Source organism: Phascolarctos cinereus, unplaced genomic scaffold, assembly GCF_003287225.1.
Source record: "Phascolarctos cinereus isolate Bilbo 61053 unplaced genomic scaffold, phaCin_HiC Scaffold_9;HRSCAF=440, whole genome shotgun sequence".
Taxonomy (NCBI): domain Eukaryota; kingdom Metazoa; phylum Chordata; class Mammalia; order Diprotodontia; family Phascolarctidae; genus Phascolarctos; species Phascolarctos cinereus.
Genome location: NW_027556402.1, coordinates 19,234,964 through 19,254,848, shown reverse-complemented (window position 1 = coordinate 19,254,848; position 19,885 = coordinate 19,234,964). Strand labels below are relative to the sequence as shown.

Sequence of the window (19,885 nt, the reverse complement as noted above, 5' to 3'; positions counted from 1 at the left end):
ACTCAGTTCCCATGACCTACATCTCCACTCCATCTCAGCAACACAGAGAGATGGCCACACTCTGTGTGACCCCAAATATTCTACTTTCACATTTATAAACTCTGAAATTTCCTTATCTGTTCCTAATCTTTTCTCATTTCATGTCTCCTTATGCCTCATCCACACTGTGATCTTCATTCACCATGTCTCTCAATTCTTTCTCAGGTAAAGATCCTTATTCTTTTGCCCTTTTTTTCTATTGTGTTGAATTATTATTTGACCCTTTTATTAAGCTTTTAAGTGTTTATGCCAATTTCCCTAAAACTGGATGATAAATAGTGAGATTATAGACCACATTCTTATATTTCCTGGTATTTTAAAATTCTATTTTCTGCTATGAACTAAACAAACATGAACATTACCACAAAGAATATGTGTGTATGTGAAATTATAAACTTGTATTATGTGTTTTTTAAAGAATATATTCCATTTAATAAGATAGGAGTAAAACTGCCCTCCTTATATTTCCCCTTCTGAGTCTCCTTTGGTCTCTTCTGTATAATTTTAAAAATGCAGGGGCAGCTAGGCACAATGGATAAAGCACAGGCCCTGAAGTCAGGAGGGCCTGAGTTCAAATTCGACTTCAGACCAAACGCTTAACACTAGCTGTGTGACCCTGGGCAAGTCACTTAACCCCAATTGCCAAAAAATAATTTAAAGAATGCTTCATTTACATTTTTATGTTTCTTTCTTTCTTTTTTTATATCACCGTCAGTACCCACCAACCTCTCTATCCCCCTTGAGTAGAAGCCCTTCCATGTAACAAATAAGTATAACTAAGTAAAACAAGTCATCATGCTGGCTATATATGACAACATATTTCACATTGAACCTCTAGTTGATTGCTTCTCTGCCAGGAGGGAGGAGGAAGCATGCATTTTCATCAGTTTTCTTAGGTCCCGATTGACCACGACCTTGGCTGAAGTTCTGAGTCTTTCAAAGTCCTTTGACTTTATGGTATCATAGTTATTGTGTGGATTGTTCTGCTAGCTCTGCTCACTATTCTGTGTCAGTTCATACAAATGTTCTAAGGTTTCTCTGAATCCATCATATATATCTGTTGGTGCCACATCTTGGTGTATGTCACCATGGGGCTCAGGACAGTGTATTACACTTATTGGTTTGATGCCCAAAAACGTAGCCCTGATTTTTCTTGTGCTATGCTTTTTGACTTAGATTATACACAGAGATATAAAGCCAGAGAACACACTGATCTCCAAGTCTGGAATAGTGAAGCTGTGTGACTTTGGATTTGCTCGCATGTTGGGAGTCCCCGGGGAAGTGTACACTGATTATGCGGCCACTCGTCGGTACAGAGCTCCAGAGCTTTTGGATGGAGACATAAAGTATGGCAAATAAGAAATCACGAAGTACCGGGGGAGCCTTTTAACTTTCCATCGGGGGAAAGTCCTGAGTGCTAATCCAATAAATTGCCTTCCAGACACCGAAAAGAAGTTTTTACTGAGGGCAAGGAAAAATCATTAAGAAGTGTCCTTGCATTTTTGCCACTTTATCATTAAGCAATTAAAATTACTTTAGTGAATTATCCCTAAGAGTATTTTGTGAGGCAACTTAATAATACTACCTTCTTTTTAGTAAAATGTCAATTTATAGTAAAATGTCAATCAAATATCTTGCCGGTTTCTCACAAGACGTTAATTTTTAACTTTTTTGTTGTAAGACCTCGTGATGGTGGAAGGTGAGGGTCATCTTCCCATCAAGGAACCCCAGCTTCAGGTTCATGCATCTTATATGTTGGAGGCTTATCTGTAATCTGAGGGGCTGGTTCCAATCAATCTTAACTGGTTTATCCTTTCCTGAGATCTCCGCATGTTTGGGGCTCATCTGAATTTGTTAGATTTTTCTTTTTTGAACTAGTCTGCTTGTTCTTTTGTCAAGTGAGTTTGGACTTCATTTTGAATGTCCTGTGGTTTTACAGAGGTCCAGTGGAAGAAAAAATGGGTGCCCTATATTTTGCAGGGATTCCCGAAGAGATTTTTTCTGGACCTCTATCCAAATTGCTCTATGCATTGACAAAGATCTGTTGGAGAAGGGTATGGGTTGGCCTTGTGCTGGAAGGATCCATGGAAGAATTTTTACCCAGAAGAGTTTTTCTTACCTGAAGGTCAAGGGATGATTATTCAGTCCACCTCAGGTCCCTAATCTGTGTTGGGAGATTTTCGTGAGCTCTGGGACTATGCTTTCCCTCAAAGAGGGTAAGCACTTTTCTTTTCTCTTCTCATCCTTTCCCTTCTTTTTTTCTTCTTCCCTTTTCCTTTCCTTCCTTCCCTCCCTCCCTCCCTCCCTTCCTTCCTTCCTTCCTTCCTTCCTTCCTTCCTTCCTTCCTTCCTTCCTTCCTTCCTTCCTTCCTTCCTTCCTTCCTTCCTTCCTTCCTTCCTTCCTTCCTTCCTTCGAAGCAGCTAGGTGGCACAGTGGATAGAGCACCAGGCCTAGAGTTTGGAAGACTTGAGGTCAAATCCAACCATAGACATTTACTGTATGACCCTGGGCAAGTCACTTAACCCTGCTTGCCTCAGTTTCCTCATCTGTAAAATGGAGATAATAGCACCTATCTCACAGGGTTGTGAGGATCAAATAGATAATAATTATAGAGTTTAAAAAGCATGCTGTTTACTGTAGCTCCTAGTGAGCACTATATAAACATATTATTATTGTTGGCAGTTTGTCTGCTTTTCATTTAGTTTTTTTTTCCTAATTGTTTTTGGGTTTGACCAGGGCCTTAAAAGTACCAAGCAGGCAGGCAGTAACCAACGAAAGCCTTGTAAAATGTTTTTGGTTGCCTGGATTTTATTATGTTTTATTTGGGAGTGATATTAGCCTCCAGACCTGACAGCTGTGATTGATCTGGGCTCTCAGTAAAGACTATTAGGGACTTGAGGACTGTGCCTAATGGACTTTTGCTGGGATTCTTTATGACATCCAGGAGTCCATCAAAAATTGTGCCATGTGGACACAGGCAATTGGGGTTAAGTGACTTGCCCAGGGTCACACAGCTAGTAAGAGTCAAGTGTTCGGTCTGAGGCTGGATTTGATCTCAGGTCCTCCTGACTTCAGGGCCGGTGTTCTATTCACTGCACCACCTAGCTGCCCCTGCATGGACCTTGTTGAGACTCTTTAGTGCAGGACATGAAGGGAAGACGTTTGAAAAGACAGTACTTGAGACTTCTTATGAAAAGTCAGTCCTTACTTGAGCCTTCATAAGTCTCCTGAGAATTTTCCAGAATTGGGGATATGAGTAACTTTACAAGATGTATTCTGTTTGATTTTCTTGGGATGGTCCACGTTTAAAGGGAGATGGAATGCAATGGGGGGAATGGTGTTCCACCTGATCTGCTGAATTGGGACTTTTGGCAGCCAGCACAGACAGCATGAATGGGATGGGCTTATAGGGCGCCTTCCCATGGAGCATACATAGGGACAGACCTTGGCTACCTCTGTGTTCTGGCCTCCTGCTAAGGGGAACGTGCAGTTTCCTTGGCCCTTGAGACGATGTGGGTGTGCTGATGGTGACTGGGGACTAAGCCAGGACTTAGACTTCAGTGGAATGACTGTCCTCGCTCTCCCTCCCTCTGGAACATCTATCTTAGGACCCAAACACCCTCTTCCTCAGAAGGAAAGATGGGGATTTCTCTCCTTTATCCTCTGTTCTCAGCCTGCCAATGGCTGTGGCAAATGCATGCACGAATGGCGGCCTAGATGAGCCTGACACTAGAACTCGAACTCGTGCTTTGTGCTTCTTTCCCCGAGCGCAGGTGACCCAGCAGCAGTCCAGAGCAGGGGGCTTCTAAGCTCCTGGGTCTAGGTGCTCCTTACCCAGCAGGAAGTGTTGTCTGCAGCACCTTTTGAAACAAGGTGACCTCTGACAGGGAATGAGTCCTGTGGGCTGGGCTGGCCACGAGCTCACCCAAGTGGACTGCTCTGAAATGCCTGTTGTGTGAGGAATCAGCCACCCTGGACACTTGTGAAGAGGGGGCTTACTGTGGCGGACTTTAATGCACAAACTTGAGCCTTTTGTGTTTTAAGCATTTCTTTTATTATAGAGTAATTAATGGTTGCCCGGTCCCTAATCTACTTTGTACATTGATTAAATTTTAAAGGGATTTAGTCCATTTTGGGGAGATCCTAGACATAAGCCATTCAGAAGCTTTGTTTTTAGAGATTCTCTAGCCTTTGAGGGTGCGGAGGCTGGAGGCTGGACTCCCTGACTCACGCAATCTGAGTTCGTATCCTGATCTTAAAATTGGGGATCAGGCCTCTCTCATGCTCTCTGGTTCATTACCCTCCCTCAGAGCACAACTCTAAGGAAAGTCTTTCATCTCTGTGGACCCCAAGTGACACAGTCCAAAGAAAGTGTGAGAGGGGTCAGCCTCTCCTCTTAAAGTCTCTGGGGTAAGTGGCAACTTAGGACCCAGTTTCCAGCTTCCCAAAGTCATCAGCGTCTGGCTGCATTTGATCTCAGCAGGAAGCCAGAGGTTGCTTGTTATCAGTAGGAGCCAAGGCCTTTCCTCTGCTAGGCCTGCTCCATGGAGTACTCCCACAGGTGCAGGCCAGCAGATCACTCTCGTGGAATTATCATTAGCTCTAAGATAAAAATGTTACTATGATCACAGAGCTTTCTCAAAAGAATAAGGGAAAATTATCCCAAGGAATTATAATAAAACCCTCAATTTTCTACCACAATTTGGAAAGAGATTTCATACAAGCTCCTTTTTCCAGATAACTGATGATTCCTTGTAGACATCAAAATATTTTAATTTTAACCATTTTTTGATGGATTTTTTTTATGTCTGCTTTTTATACTTCATGCCCTTTTGGTCTTTTTACTCTACTTTCTAATTTCCTCCAACACTGAAACAGGTCCTCCCCTGCTTTTAATGACCTATTGTGAGAGTGGAGGTTCATAACCTCTTTTGGGTCACAGACCCTGGGGACCCATCCGAAGGTGAAGCCTTCTCATAAGAATATTTTTAAATAATAGAAGAAAATGTGGTAGATTTCAGGTAGATATTAGTGAAAATGAAGATGTAATTTTTTCCCATCCAACTTCACAGACTCCTTTGACTTCTCCCCACTGATCATTTGGGAGTCTGTGGACCCTAAATTAAGGACTAGAGGTAGAACTATGTACAATGTAAAAAAAATGGGTTCTGAGGGTCAAAGGTATCTTATATAAAATAAAATCCCTGGATATCACGACAGATATTTTGGACTCAGAGGTTTTTTTTATTTGCTTCTGACTCTTTGGCAATATTCAGTTGGTTAAGATTGCCAGAAGTTTATCCTCTGAGTTAAGCGGGGTTTGGATAGAAAATTATTTTCATGAGCAATTTGACATATTTGGACACAATTCTAAGTACCAAGAGTATAAAGTAACAGGAGGACATTTTAAAGTGCAATGATTATTTCAATAAGTAAACTGTAGATTCCTGAGCTTCTTATACCCTTTCCCCCCCATTTCTTTCAGGGCTATAGATATATGGGCTATTTGTTGTTTGTTGATTGAAATGTTCACGGGGAGACCCCTTTTTCCTGGGGATTCTGATATTGATCAGCTATACCATATTGTGAAATGTTTGGGTGAGACTTTCTACTTGCATTTTAAATTTTACCAGAGATGGGATGTGAAAGCTGAGTTAGTCAACAACTGATATTTTTTCCAGGTTGATTGTGATGCCTGTTACATCCCTTTTAGATTGCATCTCTACCCCCTCTTTGTGTGGGGAAGCATAACTATGCAAAATGATGGGTTCTGTAGTCTGGGACAATCCCAAAGATTGACCATTGGGAAAGAGAAATCATAAGAGACTTATTAAGATTGTACTGTTTATATTCCTGCATAGAAAGATGATATTTGTAACTCATGAGAACTTTGTCAGTATTAGGGTAGTTGAAGGAAAATAATTCTATGTATGTATATATAGATAGATAGAGGGCACAGGGTGAGTTGAAGATTAAGGGGTCATATCTGGAGAATAAAATGAAGTTATGAGAGAGGATGATACTGGGAGAAGAAAGGGAGAGGTAGAAGGGGGTAAATTATCTCACAAAAAAAAACAGAAAAGAAAAGTCTCTCACAGTGGAGGGGAAACAGGGGAAGGTGAGAGGGAATGAGGGAATCTTATTCTCATAGGATTTGGCTTAAGGAGAGAATAACATACACATTCAATTGGATATGGAAATCTATCTTACCCTGCAGGAAAATAGGGGGAGAAGGGGATAAGAGAGCAGGGGGGTGACAGAGAGGAGGGCAGATTGGGAAAGAGGGTAATCAGAAGCAAATACTTCTGAGAAGGGACAGGGTCAAAAGAAAGAATAGAATAAATGGGAGGGCAGGACAGGATTAAGGGAAATAGAGTTAGTTTTTTACAACATGTCTACTAAGGAAGTGTTTTGCATAACTGCACATGTACAACCTATATTGAGTTGCTTGCCTTTTCAATGAGGATGGGTGGGGGAGGGAGGAAGGGAGAAAATTTGGAACTCAAAGTTTTATAAACACATGTTTTTTTAAAAAAAAATGTTTTCACATGCAACTGGGAAATAAGAAATACAGGAAATGGGGTACAGAAGTCTATCCTTCTCTACAGGAAAATAGAAGGGGAAGGGAATAAGAGAAGGGAGGGGGGGAGAGGTAGAAGAGAAGGCAGACCAGGGGAAGGGGTATTCAGAATGCATGCCATCTTGGGGTAGGGGGAGAGGTGAGAAATTTGGAACTCAAAAACTTGTGGAAGTGAATATTGAAAACTAAAAAATAAATAAATTCATATTAAGAGAAAAAAAATAAATTTGACGGGAAGCATAAAAAAAAAGATTAACCATTGGATTCTTCATACATATATTGAATCTAGAGTTTGGAAAATAGAAATAAAAGAGTAATCTTGTTGAATGATCTAATTTTCTTTGGAAAGCAATAGTGGACATCACATGTCTAAGACAGAAATCCAGTAGTGTAAGAATTTCCTAATGTTTCACATTTTCCATAGAAAGATGTTGAGATATAACCTTAGCTACTGAGATACAAAGTCAGTAGGAAAAAAATTTTTTTTAGTTGTGATGTCATTGGCATTGTGATATCATTGGCATTCTTGATGAGGAAAGTCCTCTACTGATGCAGATTGGCAGTAATTCTACAGTTTAGAGTACAAGAGTGTTGCCTTGGGCAGAGAGAGCTTGTGACCTTTCCAGGGTGACCTCACAGAGGCAGAGCTTGAAGCTGGGTCTTCCTGATTCTAAGGCTACCTCCTCTCTTCAGAGGCCATGATGCCTCTGAAATTCTTTCTTTCTTTCTTTCTTTTTTTTGGCAATTAGGGTTAAGTGATTTGCCCAGGGTCACATAGCTAGTAAGTGTCAAGTGTTTTGGTCTGAGGTGAGATTTGAACTCAGGTCCTCTTGACTTCAGGGCCGGTGCTCTATCCATTGTGCCACCTCGCTGCCCTGAAATTCTTAATAAAGAATATCTACGACTTACTTTTGGGCAGCTAGGTGGTGTCATAATGCAGAGAACACAGGCCCTAGAGTCAGGAAGACTCATCTTCATGAGTTCAAATCTGACCTCAGACACTTCCTAGCTGTGTGACTCTGGGCAAGTCACTTAACCCTGTTTGCCTCAGGTTCCTCATCTGTAAAATGAGTGGGAGAAAGAAATGGCAAACCACTCCAGTATCTTTGCCAAGAAAACCCCAAATGGGTTCATGGAGAGTCAGACATGACTGAAAAACAACTAAACATTTAGTACACTTAACATATGCATTACATTTGCTGATTTTTATACCATTTTAGAGCCCAAACTTCACACAGCTACATTTTTCAGTCGTCTGTGCACTCTCTGTCCCCTTTTCATTTCTACGTTGAGTAGTGGACCAGAGTGTTGGGCTTGGAGTCAAAAAGACTTGGGTTCAGATCTGACCTCTCGTGTGACCGGGGCCAAGTTAACCTCTTTATGCCTCATTTTCTATTTGTAAAATAAAAATAATTGATAGTAATAATAGCACTTATCTCTCAGAGTTGTTATAAGCTAGGAAATTTTATAAAGTGCTTTGCAAACCTTAAGCCGTTATATAAATGTTAGCTGTTATTACTATGTGCAGTTACTGGGTGCTGTTTTTGCTTTCAGGTAATTTAATTCCAAGACATCAGGAGCTGTTCTATGAGAACCCAGTCTTTGCCAGTATGAAATTGCCTGAAGCTGAAGAAGCCAATTCTCTTGAAAGCTGCTGTCCAAAGCTCCCTCCAGTTGTGATAGATATGGCAAAGGAAAGGAGCCAGCCTGCTTTGCTTGATCCTACTAAGAGGCTGGAATGGATCTAGACAGGCCTTTTTTCCTCCCCTGGGCCTTGGTTTTTGAAACAATCTTGTGAAATAAGTAGAAAAATTATCATTAGCTCCAATCTCTACAAGGGGAAGCATTCTTAGAAGCTGGGCCCTACCCAGGCTTTGGTTGCTTAGGAAACCTCCAGGTGGTGCATAACTATGAATTGTTGCTTTTAATATCAATGTTTCCTGAGCCTGGTCCTCCCATTGCCCTTCCAGGTATGCAGAGGTCCACCTGAAGCTCAGTTTCACTTCGAAGGGTGCTGGAAATACAAGAGAGAGTACCATTTTATCCTTATGATGCTGCTGCTCCTGAAATATTATGTGTGGTTCTGATCCCCACACGTTGAGAAAGAAAGGGCATGGAAGTCTAACATTTAAGAAGTTTGAGAGAAATAATTGCTGGGTAATTTAATCATTTTATTAACAAGGCTGGCATGTTTATTACTAAAGAAGGTCAGTGGCACTCTTGAGTGCCAAAGACCCCTCATGATGGTGGGCTCACAGTTTATATGCTCTTGGAAGAGTAGGTGTTCACTGAGGGTGGCGAACAACACTGATTAGTTAACAATTAGTGAGAGGATGAATATTACGATGAGAGGTGGGCTATATTACAATGAAAGTCTTGAGGCAGTGACTTGGACCACCCAAGTCGAGACTTATCAATTTCCATATCACCTTTCTCACAAAAGGGAGAAGCCACATTTTCACAGACCTGTCTGAGTAAACACAATGAGCAGCAATCCACAGTCTTTGCCCAAGATTTCCCACACTGGCTATTGTCTGGATGAGGAAGCAGAAAAGGGGAAAAACCTTGGTCTGGATTGAATAATTAGTTATGAATACAAGAGAGAAATAACCATTTCTCTCAGAAATTGGAGAAGTGATGGACCGGAAAAGGGCATTGAGAGTGTCTCTTCGCCTTAGAGAGGACAAGGGGACTTGGCTGAAAATCAGAACATGTCATTGTCATTGGTGAGGTGACTATGCACTTGTTCACCAAATCTGGAAATATCAGCAGGAGGGATTTTGACCAAATTGGGATGAATCAGAGGTGGTTTTCTTTTGCTCAGTGGGCTATTATTCATTTATGGAGCTCGGTCTCAGAAGTGAAATGGGGACAAAACACGTATGCAAGAGAAAAACTCTCAATATCAAGCTCCTTTCCAGAAAGACAATTTGCACTTTCCAGGTTAAGCCTTGGTTAGGAGCAGAACCTAGGGCCCAGTGGGCTGTGAGCTTGATTTGTCCAGCAACTCTTGGGTTCCTGTGTGGGAAAATCTGTGTAAAAAGACCCTGGATGTAACCCGATATTAATAGCATACATCATACAGATATAATACGAAGGGGAAATCTCCATAAGCCATGTTTGAATCTGTTTCTGGAAAGTGCTTTAAAAAATGGCACATGTAAATCCATGTGGTCAGTGTTATCTTATGTTAGGAAAAGAAATGGATTCTGATGACAGATGTAATATTTATTCCTACTTATTTTTCTCTTTTAAAAAGTTCTGGATTACGTGAGTTTGGTCATGGTTGAGAGAAAAATGCTAGGGATAATGTCCAATAAAATGCTATTCAGCCAGACTGCTTGTGTGTCATTGAGAGACAGCCTTGTGTAGTTTATAAAGTGCAGGTAGGGAGGGTAGGTATTATAATCCTCATTTTACAGAAAAGGATATTGAGACTCAGTGTTGAAATACTTTTCTTAAATTAATAAGCATTTATTTAGTAAGCACTTGGCTACTCTGTGCAAGGACTTGTATCCTGTTAATAAGTAGCAAAGAGGAGCCCCAGGCAACAGCATCTGACTTGATTTCAAGGCTAGAACTCTTTCCAGTTCAGTACACAGCATTTTGTTTTGGTGCATGTGTGTGTGTGTGTGTGTGTGTGTGTATGTGTGTGTATACACCATAATTGTGTTGCGTTGTCTAGATTCAATGATAGTAATTTATCAGGTGCTTAAAAGAGATCACATTTTTGTGTGATAAACCTCTGCCCTAAAAATAACATGTAATTGGGAAACTGAGACATTATTAACCAATTTTAAATATTAACCAATTATTAATCATTATTAATTAAACTTATTTGTAGAGCATGGGTCTCTATTCTTCAGACTTCTTTTTACTATAATAACACATGTTGAAATTTGGGGGAGTTAAAACCTGGTACCTACTAGGCACTTAACTAGGTTGAGTTGAGTAGGGAAAAGAGAAGATTGGAATATATGCCTCAGTCTATTGCTCTTCCTTCAACCCTATGTCTGTCATCTTCCACTGGAGAAATTATCTTTTGGCATAACTTTTACAGGTTTTTAGCCCCCTGATAATTGTTTCATTTTTACAGTTACCTTCTGCTATTTAAAATTAAAGGGCATTAGGAGCCCTTTACACCATGCGTTCCCTTTAGTGATAAACACAAGTATGGCGGAAGAGGGATGTCCCATACTCCTCATCTCCAGTTAATGTGATGAGGGAGCAGGTCCATGACCTAGGAGGATACCTCTTTGACCAAGAGGTGTAGGACACCTCTCTTACTCTAGACTTTTTTCTTTGTTTTGAATAAAGACTTTTCTTGGTGTTTCAGAAATGTTTACAGATTGATCCCAACCAAAGGCCCTTCTGTGATGAGCTCGTGCACCATGACTTCTTTAACCAAGATGGATTTGCTGAGAGGTGTGACACTGTGTGCTTTTGTAAACATTAAAACGTGCTGTGGCACCAACAATTTGTTGGGCAAATTGTTTGAGGTTATTTCTCATGGTTGTACAACTTGAGGATTTACTCCCTTTTCAGAGCAGCGGATCCCAAAGTGCTAGCGAATATAATGACTTGTTTACACAGTCAAGGGGAACTGCTTCAGGGATGGGGAGCAAGAGGGTTTAGTCTGAGGTGAGGAGAAGGATATACTGGATGCTCCTCCAGGGTCCACAGTCTGGGGATTCTGCACTTAAGCAGCCCAGATGAGATCAAGAAACCTTTGTGACTCATGCAGAGGAGGGAGCAGGGGAGACTCTCATGTCCAAAAGAGAGGGGCACAGTTCTGAAGGGCAACATTTGTAAGAACTCATGGAAGAGACAGTCAAGGCCTTGAGTATCTGAACGCACTGGTCCTGCTGACTTCGCAAATGTGCACACAAGAGATTTCTTTTCTTCAGCATAAAACAGACAAGGCAGAACTACCTTGTTTCTAGCATAGGAATACACTTTTGTGCATGAATTTAGCCTGTAGTAAGCATTTAGCAATGCAATAAATGGGAAAATAGGTAAGGCAGGTTTAAGTGCAGGTGAAAAATTCTTTTTCTACTGTAAAAGCATGTAATAATGGGAAAAGAAGATGGACAGTTCGTATGGTGAGAGTGAGGGGTGACTGGCGGGCAGTCAGAATGCTCCACTGGTCTCCTTGTGGCTTGGGAAGAAGACAAAAGTTTTCCAGCATGTTGGGTGGGCCTCTGTGGCCACCATTCAAGAGAACATGGACAAGAGTCCCACAGGATAGACGAGTAGGGTTGGGTGGCAATTTGTGCTATAGGAGGGAATTCCTAACTTGATGAGATCACAGATCCATCTGAGTACACTTTCTTAGACACATGCATGTTTTTGCCCCGGATAGGCTGTAAACTCTTGAGGGTAGGGACTATTTCATTCATGTTATTTGTAACCCTGGCATATTGCACAGTGCTTGGTACAGAGTAGGTGCTTAGCAGTGTGTGTTACTTCATTGAGTGGATGGTGTTTTTTTTTTTAACAAACAAGACACTGGAAGCAAGTACCTGAGAGAGAGATTTTAAAGAAGGAGAGACTTCCTAGAATCATTGAAAGTCTTACTTCATAGACGTAGTCTCTTCTGCCCACATGTAAGTCTGGCCCTGAGTGTCAGTTGGTTTGTATGTGAGGAGAATCTCTTTCGGTCAGTGGCACAAACACAAATTATTGGATCCATACACAAATAGGAGCACCAGTGTCCTGTTTTTCTTTCTTTCATCTTCAAACACTTTCATTGTGTACCTGGTTTCTTCCTTTTATTTCTTTCCTACCATTGACAGGCTACTTGGGAGGCATGCGATTAATTTCCATACTGAAGCAGAATTTCTTTGGAAGTTACTGGATACCAAAGAAAAGTTAAATGTTCCAACCTAGGCATTTAATAAGGAAAAAACCCTGGTTCAGAGTTAGGTAATACGAATTCTGCCTTTGGGCATGTCACTTCCTTCCTATAGAACAGTGATATGTCTTCATCTGTAGAAAGAAATTGTTGTACTAGATGACTTCTGTATAAATCTATATATTTAGACCTAGTATTCTCCTGAAGGTCAGTCCTGCCTGTCCTATTTCTGTCTGGGATGTCCCACCGTTGCCTCAAATTCAACATGTCAAAACTTAATTCATCATCTTCTCTCCTCAAGTACTTCCTTCCTCCAAACTTCTCTATTTCTTTTGGACACTGCTATCATCTTAAGCTGTCACATGGTTCAGAAACCTGAAAGTTTTGTCTTACTTTATCAATAATTGCTTAGATAATCACTTCCTGGTTGGTTTCTCTGCCTCTAGCCTCCTCCATCTCTAACATACGAACAGAATAGAAAAAAGAGAGGAGCATGAGCAGTTTTTAAAAAAATTAGGAAGCAAAATCCAAAATAAGCACAAGAGAAAATCTTATAAATTAGAGGAAGGGCATTGAAGGAAGGTAATGTGATTTTAGGACCTGGAAGAGCCCAGATCTCTGCAAAGCATGACAGTAAAGTTTTAGAAATGCATCAGATTAAAAAAAATTAATAAAGTGAATTAGCTCCAAAGTCCTTTTCCAGAACTACACAAAAATACTGCCAGAATTCCACAGAAATCCTGAATGTTGGCAAGCCAGGGTGGTAGGGAGGGTGCAGCAGAAAGCAGACTGAAGTCAGTGGAAGAAAGGCCTTGTGCAGAGAACAGTGAAATGTGGCCTGCAATGCTGTGACAAGAGAAAGGGGAAGAAAAACCCCAGGAAGTGATCAGTCTGAGAGTGGCCTCCCAGTGCTATGGTAGCAGGAGAAAAATACATTGGAGCCCTGACCACAGGAAAAAGAAATGTCCTAAGAAGCAGCTCCATCCCAACTTAGCATTTGGGCAGCCTGGTCCTGAACTATAGCAGGAGTTAAGGCCAAATAATTCCTGTGGAAGCTGGGTGCTACCCTTAGCCACCAAAATCAGGATGATACAAAGCCTACCCACACCATCCAGGAGTCCAAGAGCAGAGTTTGGTCCAAGCTCAAAGCTCCACTCCAGATATTGAGGCTAGTGATATGAACAAACAAAAGAAAACAGCAATTACTGTGAAGAAATACCATGAATTGAGAGATGCCCAAGAGTAAACCCCAAAGAAGATGGTGAACTCCGCAACAAGCCTAAGTAGAGCCTCAAGAGAAAAAAAGTCCTAAGCACAAGGATTCATTGAAGACATGATATGAGATACAAAATAGAATAGCTAGGGATAAAAGAATGGCAAGAAGAATTAAATACTTCAGGAAAGATGTGGCAAACCTTATTCCCTAAATAAACTGAATGTCCTAAATATTATAGTGGAGAAAGAGATCACTCAAAGAGATGAGAACCACTAAAACAAATTCAGAAAAACAAAATAAAATATAAGGAATATAATATTATGAGCGACTGACCTGGAAAGCAGGTCAGTCAAGTAGAGATAATTCAAAAATCTGTCTGAAATCTAAGGCTGCCTGAAAATCATGACCAAAAAAAGCTTATATATGATACTTCAAGAAATCATAAATGAAAACTTACCAAATCTTTTAGAGCCAGAAGGCAAAGTGAAGATAGAAAGAATCCAAATGAAAACTTTCAGGAATGTTATACAAAATCCAGATTCTAGGTTAAAGAAAAATACTCTAAGAAGCCCAAATGAAAGTATTCAAGTTCTAAGAAGCCACAATCAGGATCACACAAGACTTGGTAGCTATCACTATAAAGAAGAGGAACAAACCTGTAATTTTTTTTTAAAGGCTTACAACTAAAAATAATATATTGGCTAAAACTGAGTGCACGAGGGTAGAAATGGACCTTTAATGAAACAGTATTTCTAAGCATGCCCAATAAAAAGGACAGAAGTGGAATTTTTGAAGTGGTACTACAGGAGCCAAGTTAAACATAGAAAGGTACACACATTTCATCATTTAGAAGGGACTTGGTGGGGCTGAATCATTTGCATTCTAATGGGGATAATAAACAAATATCTTCTCATAATCCTAATATCTTCAAGGGACATAGACAAAAGTAAACCAGACATGTAGAGGACTTGAGGTGGTTTTGTTCTATTTTGATGGTCTTAGAAGAAGACATAAATGAGGGAATAGGGCATTATGCTGGAGAGGAAAAAAGGACAGGGGAAGGAAATAAATATTACCTAATAGAAGTGCATAAATGAAGAATATTCAACCATGGAGGAAAGGGTGGGGGAAATAGACATCCCATGAACCTCACTTTCAGTGGAACTAGTCAAAGGAAGTTTGAGCACACTTATAACACCATTCCCTCCAGACACATAAAGATCATGGTATAGAAACACATTGAACTCAAAAGGGAATGAGAAGAGGACAGGAACAAGAGAGAGGGATAAAGGGGGGTTTAAGAGGAAAGGCATGATAGATAAAGGAGTAGTCATAAGCAAAACAAAACTCCCATCATCAGAAGGATGAACACAAGGGAGATTAAAAGGAAAGGAACAAAGGGTAAAAACCTAGGATCAAGGGTGAAAGAATAGGGGCAATGGAGTAGAAACATTATGTCACTGACATAGGCAAACTCCATCTCTTTTAACACCTTCTTAAATGTAAAGGGAAGAGGTAGGAAAAAAACAAAGAAAAACATATAGGATGACAGTGTAGAGGAGTATACATTAGCAGTTGTAATAATGAATGTGAATGGAATGAACTCATCCATAAAGTGGAAGAAGACATGGAATAGAAAGCAGAATCCAACAGTATGTTGTTAATAGGGAACACACTTGAAACATAAAGATTCTTGTTAAGTTAAAGTGAGGATTTAGAGTAAAAAAAAAGCTTCAGCTAAATTTTAAAAAAGCAGAGATAGGAATCATGACTTTCAGATAACGTTATACTAAAAATAGATAAAATAAACAGATAAACAGGGAAACTACATTATACTTAAGGAAGCAATAGATAATGAAGTAATATCAACTATTTGTACTGAGCAGCATAATATCTAAATATTTAAAGGAAAAGCTGGAATGATAGGGAGATATGGTAAAACTGTGATAGTGGGACACTTCAAAATACTCCCTTTCAGACTTAGATAAATTAGAAAAAAAGTTAAATAAGAGAGAGGTTAAGGACCTGAATAGAATTTTAGAAAAAATTAGAGATAATAGACATCTGGTGATAACAGAGAAGAGTTTATATATATATACATGTACATATACATACATATGCTATGCATGGAACTTTTACAAAAATGGATAATGTATTGGGGTCATAAAAACCTCACAAACAGATGCAGAAAAGGAGGAATTCTAAACATATCCTTTACTGATCATAATGTAATAAAAATTGTATTCAACAAAAGTCCTTTAAAGAAGAATTAAAAATCAATTGTAAGCTAACAATCTCAAAGAATTAATGGATCAAAGAATAACTCAATGAAACAAAGGAACATTTCATCAAAGAAAATGACAACAATTAGACAATATACCAGAAATTATAGGATGTTGCTGAAGTAGTCTTTAGGGGAAAATTTATACATCTAGACACTTTCATCAGAGAGGAAAAAAGAAATAAATTAATTGAATACACAACTAAACACTAGAATAATCACAAATCAGCCTCTACCAACTAAACAGCAAAATAGAAAAATTTAAAAATGAAATAACAATAATGAAATTGAGAGCAAAAAAACCCTCCATTGCATCGACAAATAAAACTGAGTTAAAAAAAAACAATAGAACAGTCTAATTAAAAAAAGAGATGGAAACCATATTACTCATATAAAAAATGGAAAAGCCAAGATCATTACAAATGAAGACGAAATAAAGGAAATCATAAAAAGTGATTTTACCCACTTATTATAGCTAACAAAAATAAAAACTTAGAGGAAAAGTTTGAATATTTATATAAAATAAAACATGCAGATTAACAAAAGAAGAAATAGGTTATTTAAATAACCCAATATCAATGGGAAAATCATATAAGCCATAAATGAATTTCCAAGGTTGAGAAAAAACTTTAGGACTTGATGGATTTGCAAGTGAATTATATCAAATATTCACAAAACAATTAATTTCAATATTACATAAGCTGTTTGCAATCTCTTTCTTCCAGTCTGCTTCTGTACTTAAACCAGGAAGAGAGAAACTATAGGCTTATAACCATATGAATATTAATGCAAAACTTTAAATAAATATTAGCAAATAGGTTATAATAGCATATTAGATTATATGCTATGACCATAATGAATTTATATCAGGAATGTAGAGCTAGTATAACATAAGAAATATTATAAACATAATAAAACACATTGATAAACATAAATAATAAAAAGCACATCATTATGTCAATAGATGCTTAAAAAAGCTTTTAAAAAATCAATAGTTTCTCTTAAAAACAATAGTATACATTAGAATAAACGGAATTTTTGTCAGCGTAGTAAATGATACTTATCTAAAGTGAAGAGATGCCCAATCCAGAAGAAGAGAGTAACTCCAAAGTGAGTATGAGCAAAGCCTCAGGAGAACGAAATGGCTTGGACACAGGGAATCAAAAAATGACAGGAAGAAATTAAATAAGGGATAAAGAAATGAAATTTTAAAGAGAAATAAGAGCTCTTGAGGAAAGAGTTGGAAGGAGAATAAATAGTTTTGGATGGAAGATAGAATACCTTACCAAAGTAGTAGACTCCTTGAAAATAAGATGGAGCAAACAAAACTTAGTGACTTTAGGAGGCAACAAGAAATATTAAAGTGAAGTTTAAAAATTGAAAAATATGAAGAAAAGGTAAAGTATCTACTATCAAAAACAACCGACTTGAAAAACAGGATGAGGAGAGATAGTTTAGGAATCATTGGCCTCTCTGAAAACCATGTCCAAATGGGTGCCATAGTTTGAGAAATCAGAAAGCTACCCAGATCTATCAGAATCAGAGGGTACAGGGAAAAAGGAAAGAATCCACAACAGCCTTCTGAAAGGAACCCTAAACTGAAAGTACCCAAGAATGTCGAAACCAAAATTCAGAGCTTCTAGATCCAAGATAAAATATCACACAATACTATACTTTGACTGGTTAAAGGAAAGAAAATCTTGCAATGAAAGCCCTTATACCACTAATGCTACCATTTATAAGATGCTGCAGTATGTTTATACCTACATGTGTTTCTATACTACCCTTTTGGTAGTCACCATTTTTATTCTTCAGAGACTGTTATATTCGAGGAATGTGTTGATTTTTGATAAAAGCTTGTTGAATTAAGTATCTCTGTATCTGTATATATTTATGCATATATTTGTATACTATGTATATATACATGTGTGCATTATATATTTATATGTATATATATATTTTTTCTTTTTGAGGATAGGTACATGTAGTAGATGCTCAGTGAATGTCGACTGATTGAAAACATGATTTGTTGCACCAGCATTATATTTTTCTGTGCCTAATGATGTTATATTATTGTTTTAACATATGTGAATTGAGAAATAGATGACAAAACTTATTTATTATATGTGACTGGAAAAAGTCTATCGAAGTCTGATTTGTTCTATATCCTGTTCTGCCATTATTCTGGAAAAAAAAAACCCAAAATATTCAGTTAAGTTCTACTTAATTCAAGAGAGAGATTACTGCATTCATCATAGTTTATGTAATTAGTTCACATTATTTTTGAATGCTATCATTAATGTTATGTATTGTGTATTGTGTTTAATCAGTCACTGAATTATATGTGATCCTTGTCCAATTGCTTCTCAATATAATGGTGTTCATCTAGGCCATAATCAGTTATCATTTTAACTTGATTAAATGAAATTTCTTGAAAGTCAAATCATTCCTGTATTTATTTACATCTCTATTATGGGGTTATCTTTATTTGCAAATATGTTTTATCTCGCAGGTTTTCTCAGGCGCTAAAATTAAAGATACAGAAAGATGCCAAAGAACTTTCTTCAATAAAAATATCTAAAGTCAGTAAAAAGGAAAATGATTCTTCAGGTGAAGAAAGAAAAACACTTGTTATACAAGTAAATGTGTGTCATGTTTTCAATTTGCTTTCAATATACTGGATTCTACATTTCTTTAATTAAAAGCTAAAGAGAAATTTGTAGTTTTCAAATAGTAAGTTATCTTAGCTTGGTTTTGACTTTTTGTACTTTCTCTTAGATGTATTCTGTATGTATGTATGTATGTATGTACTTATGTATGTCATCTTTTGACATCCTCCCCACTCCCTCACTTCCTTTTAGGAAACTTGAGTCCTGAATTTGTTCTGAAATTTATCTTGTGGGTAAATTGAGGTCCATTTTATGGTATTACCTCCTCCCCCAGCCTAATTTTCTTATGGAGAGAACAGGAAAAAATAGAAAAATTTCCTTGATTATCTATTTCCTGATTCTAAACATTCTATAGTATCCACCTTGTCTTTTATTACAATTGTTTCCTAAATAAAGCTGTCCCTGGCGTTGTGTCTCCCTTCAAAATTGTGTGCTATGACATTGTCATCTTTGATGATGGTGGCAGATTTTTTTTCCCCAATAACTTTTCCAATGTGCTGTAAAAGAGTAGAATTGCATTATAGTGAGCATGATTTTATCAAATATAGAATTAGTGAAACTTTGCTTTGTAGAAAACCTTATCCTTTATCCATATTTGAGGACACTGTTGTTTGATGTCCCTTTTTAAGGGACAGTTATCTCTAAACTTAAAGTTAGAAAGTTACTGGAGTAACCGTCGAGAAAAGGGTAACAAGTACGTTGTATTTAGATTTTTTGACAGGAACATTTAAAAAATGTAGATTCTTCATAGGGTCTATACACTAATAACCAATCAAAGACTAATAAAATCTTAGTTATATGAGAAAAAAACATTACTGGTAACTTTGGAAGGAGTAGTTTCAGGTATAGATAAATTTGGTTGGAGACTAACATAATTAAAAAAAAACTGGTGGGTCAGAGAACAAATTATAGAAACATAGAAAATTTTATCATCGAAAATGATGCCAATGAGACAACGTGCCAAAATTCATGAGATGCAGCTGAAGTGATTCTTAGCAGAAAAATTTATATCTCTAAATGGTTTCATCAACAAAAGAGAGAAAGAACAAATCAAAGAATTAGGCATTTGATGAAAAAAAGTAATTGAACAACAAATAAAAAATCTCTAAGTAATGGAGTGGAAATTATGAAAATTAAAGAAGGGAGCTTAGAAGTGAGAGGAAGGGAAATAGAGGCATGTTTTTTCCCAAGGAGTTTAGCTGAGAAAGGGAGAAGAGATATAGGACTACATTTGGCAGGCATTATA

General features: G+C 38.1%; 1 protein-coding gene across 1 annotated transcript in view; it reads left to right on the top strand.

Moving 5' to 3' along the window:
* CDKL2 (cyclin dependent kinase like 2) overlaps nt 1–19,885 on the top strand; it is a 45,997-nt gene that overhangs the window by 11,158 nt on the left and 14,954 nt on the right. The window contains 5 exon segments of the mRNA XM_020988465.2: nt 1,216–1,409; nt 5,525–5,637; nt 8,174–8,311; nt 10,954–11,044; nt 18,483–18,609. Of these exon segments, the coding sequence (XP_020844124.1) occupies nt 1,216–1,409; nt 5,525–5,637; nt 8,174–8,311; nt 10,954–11,044; nt 18,483–18,609 (663 nt within the window).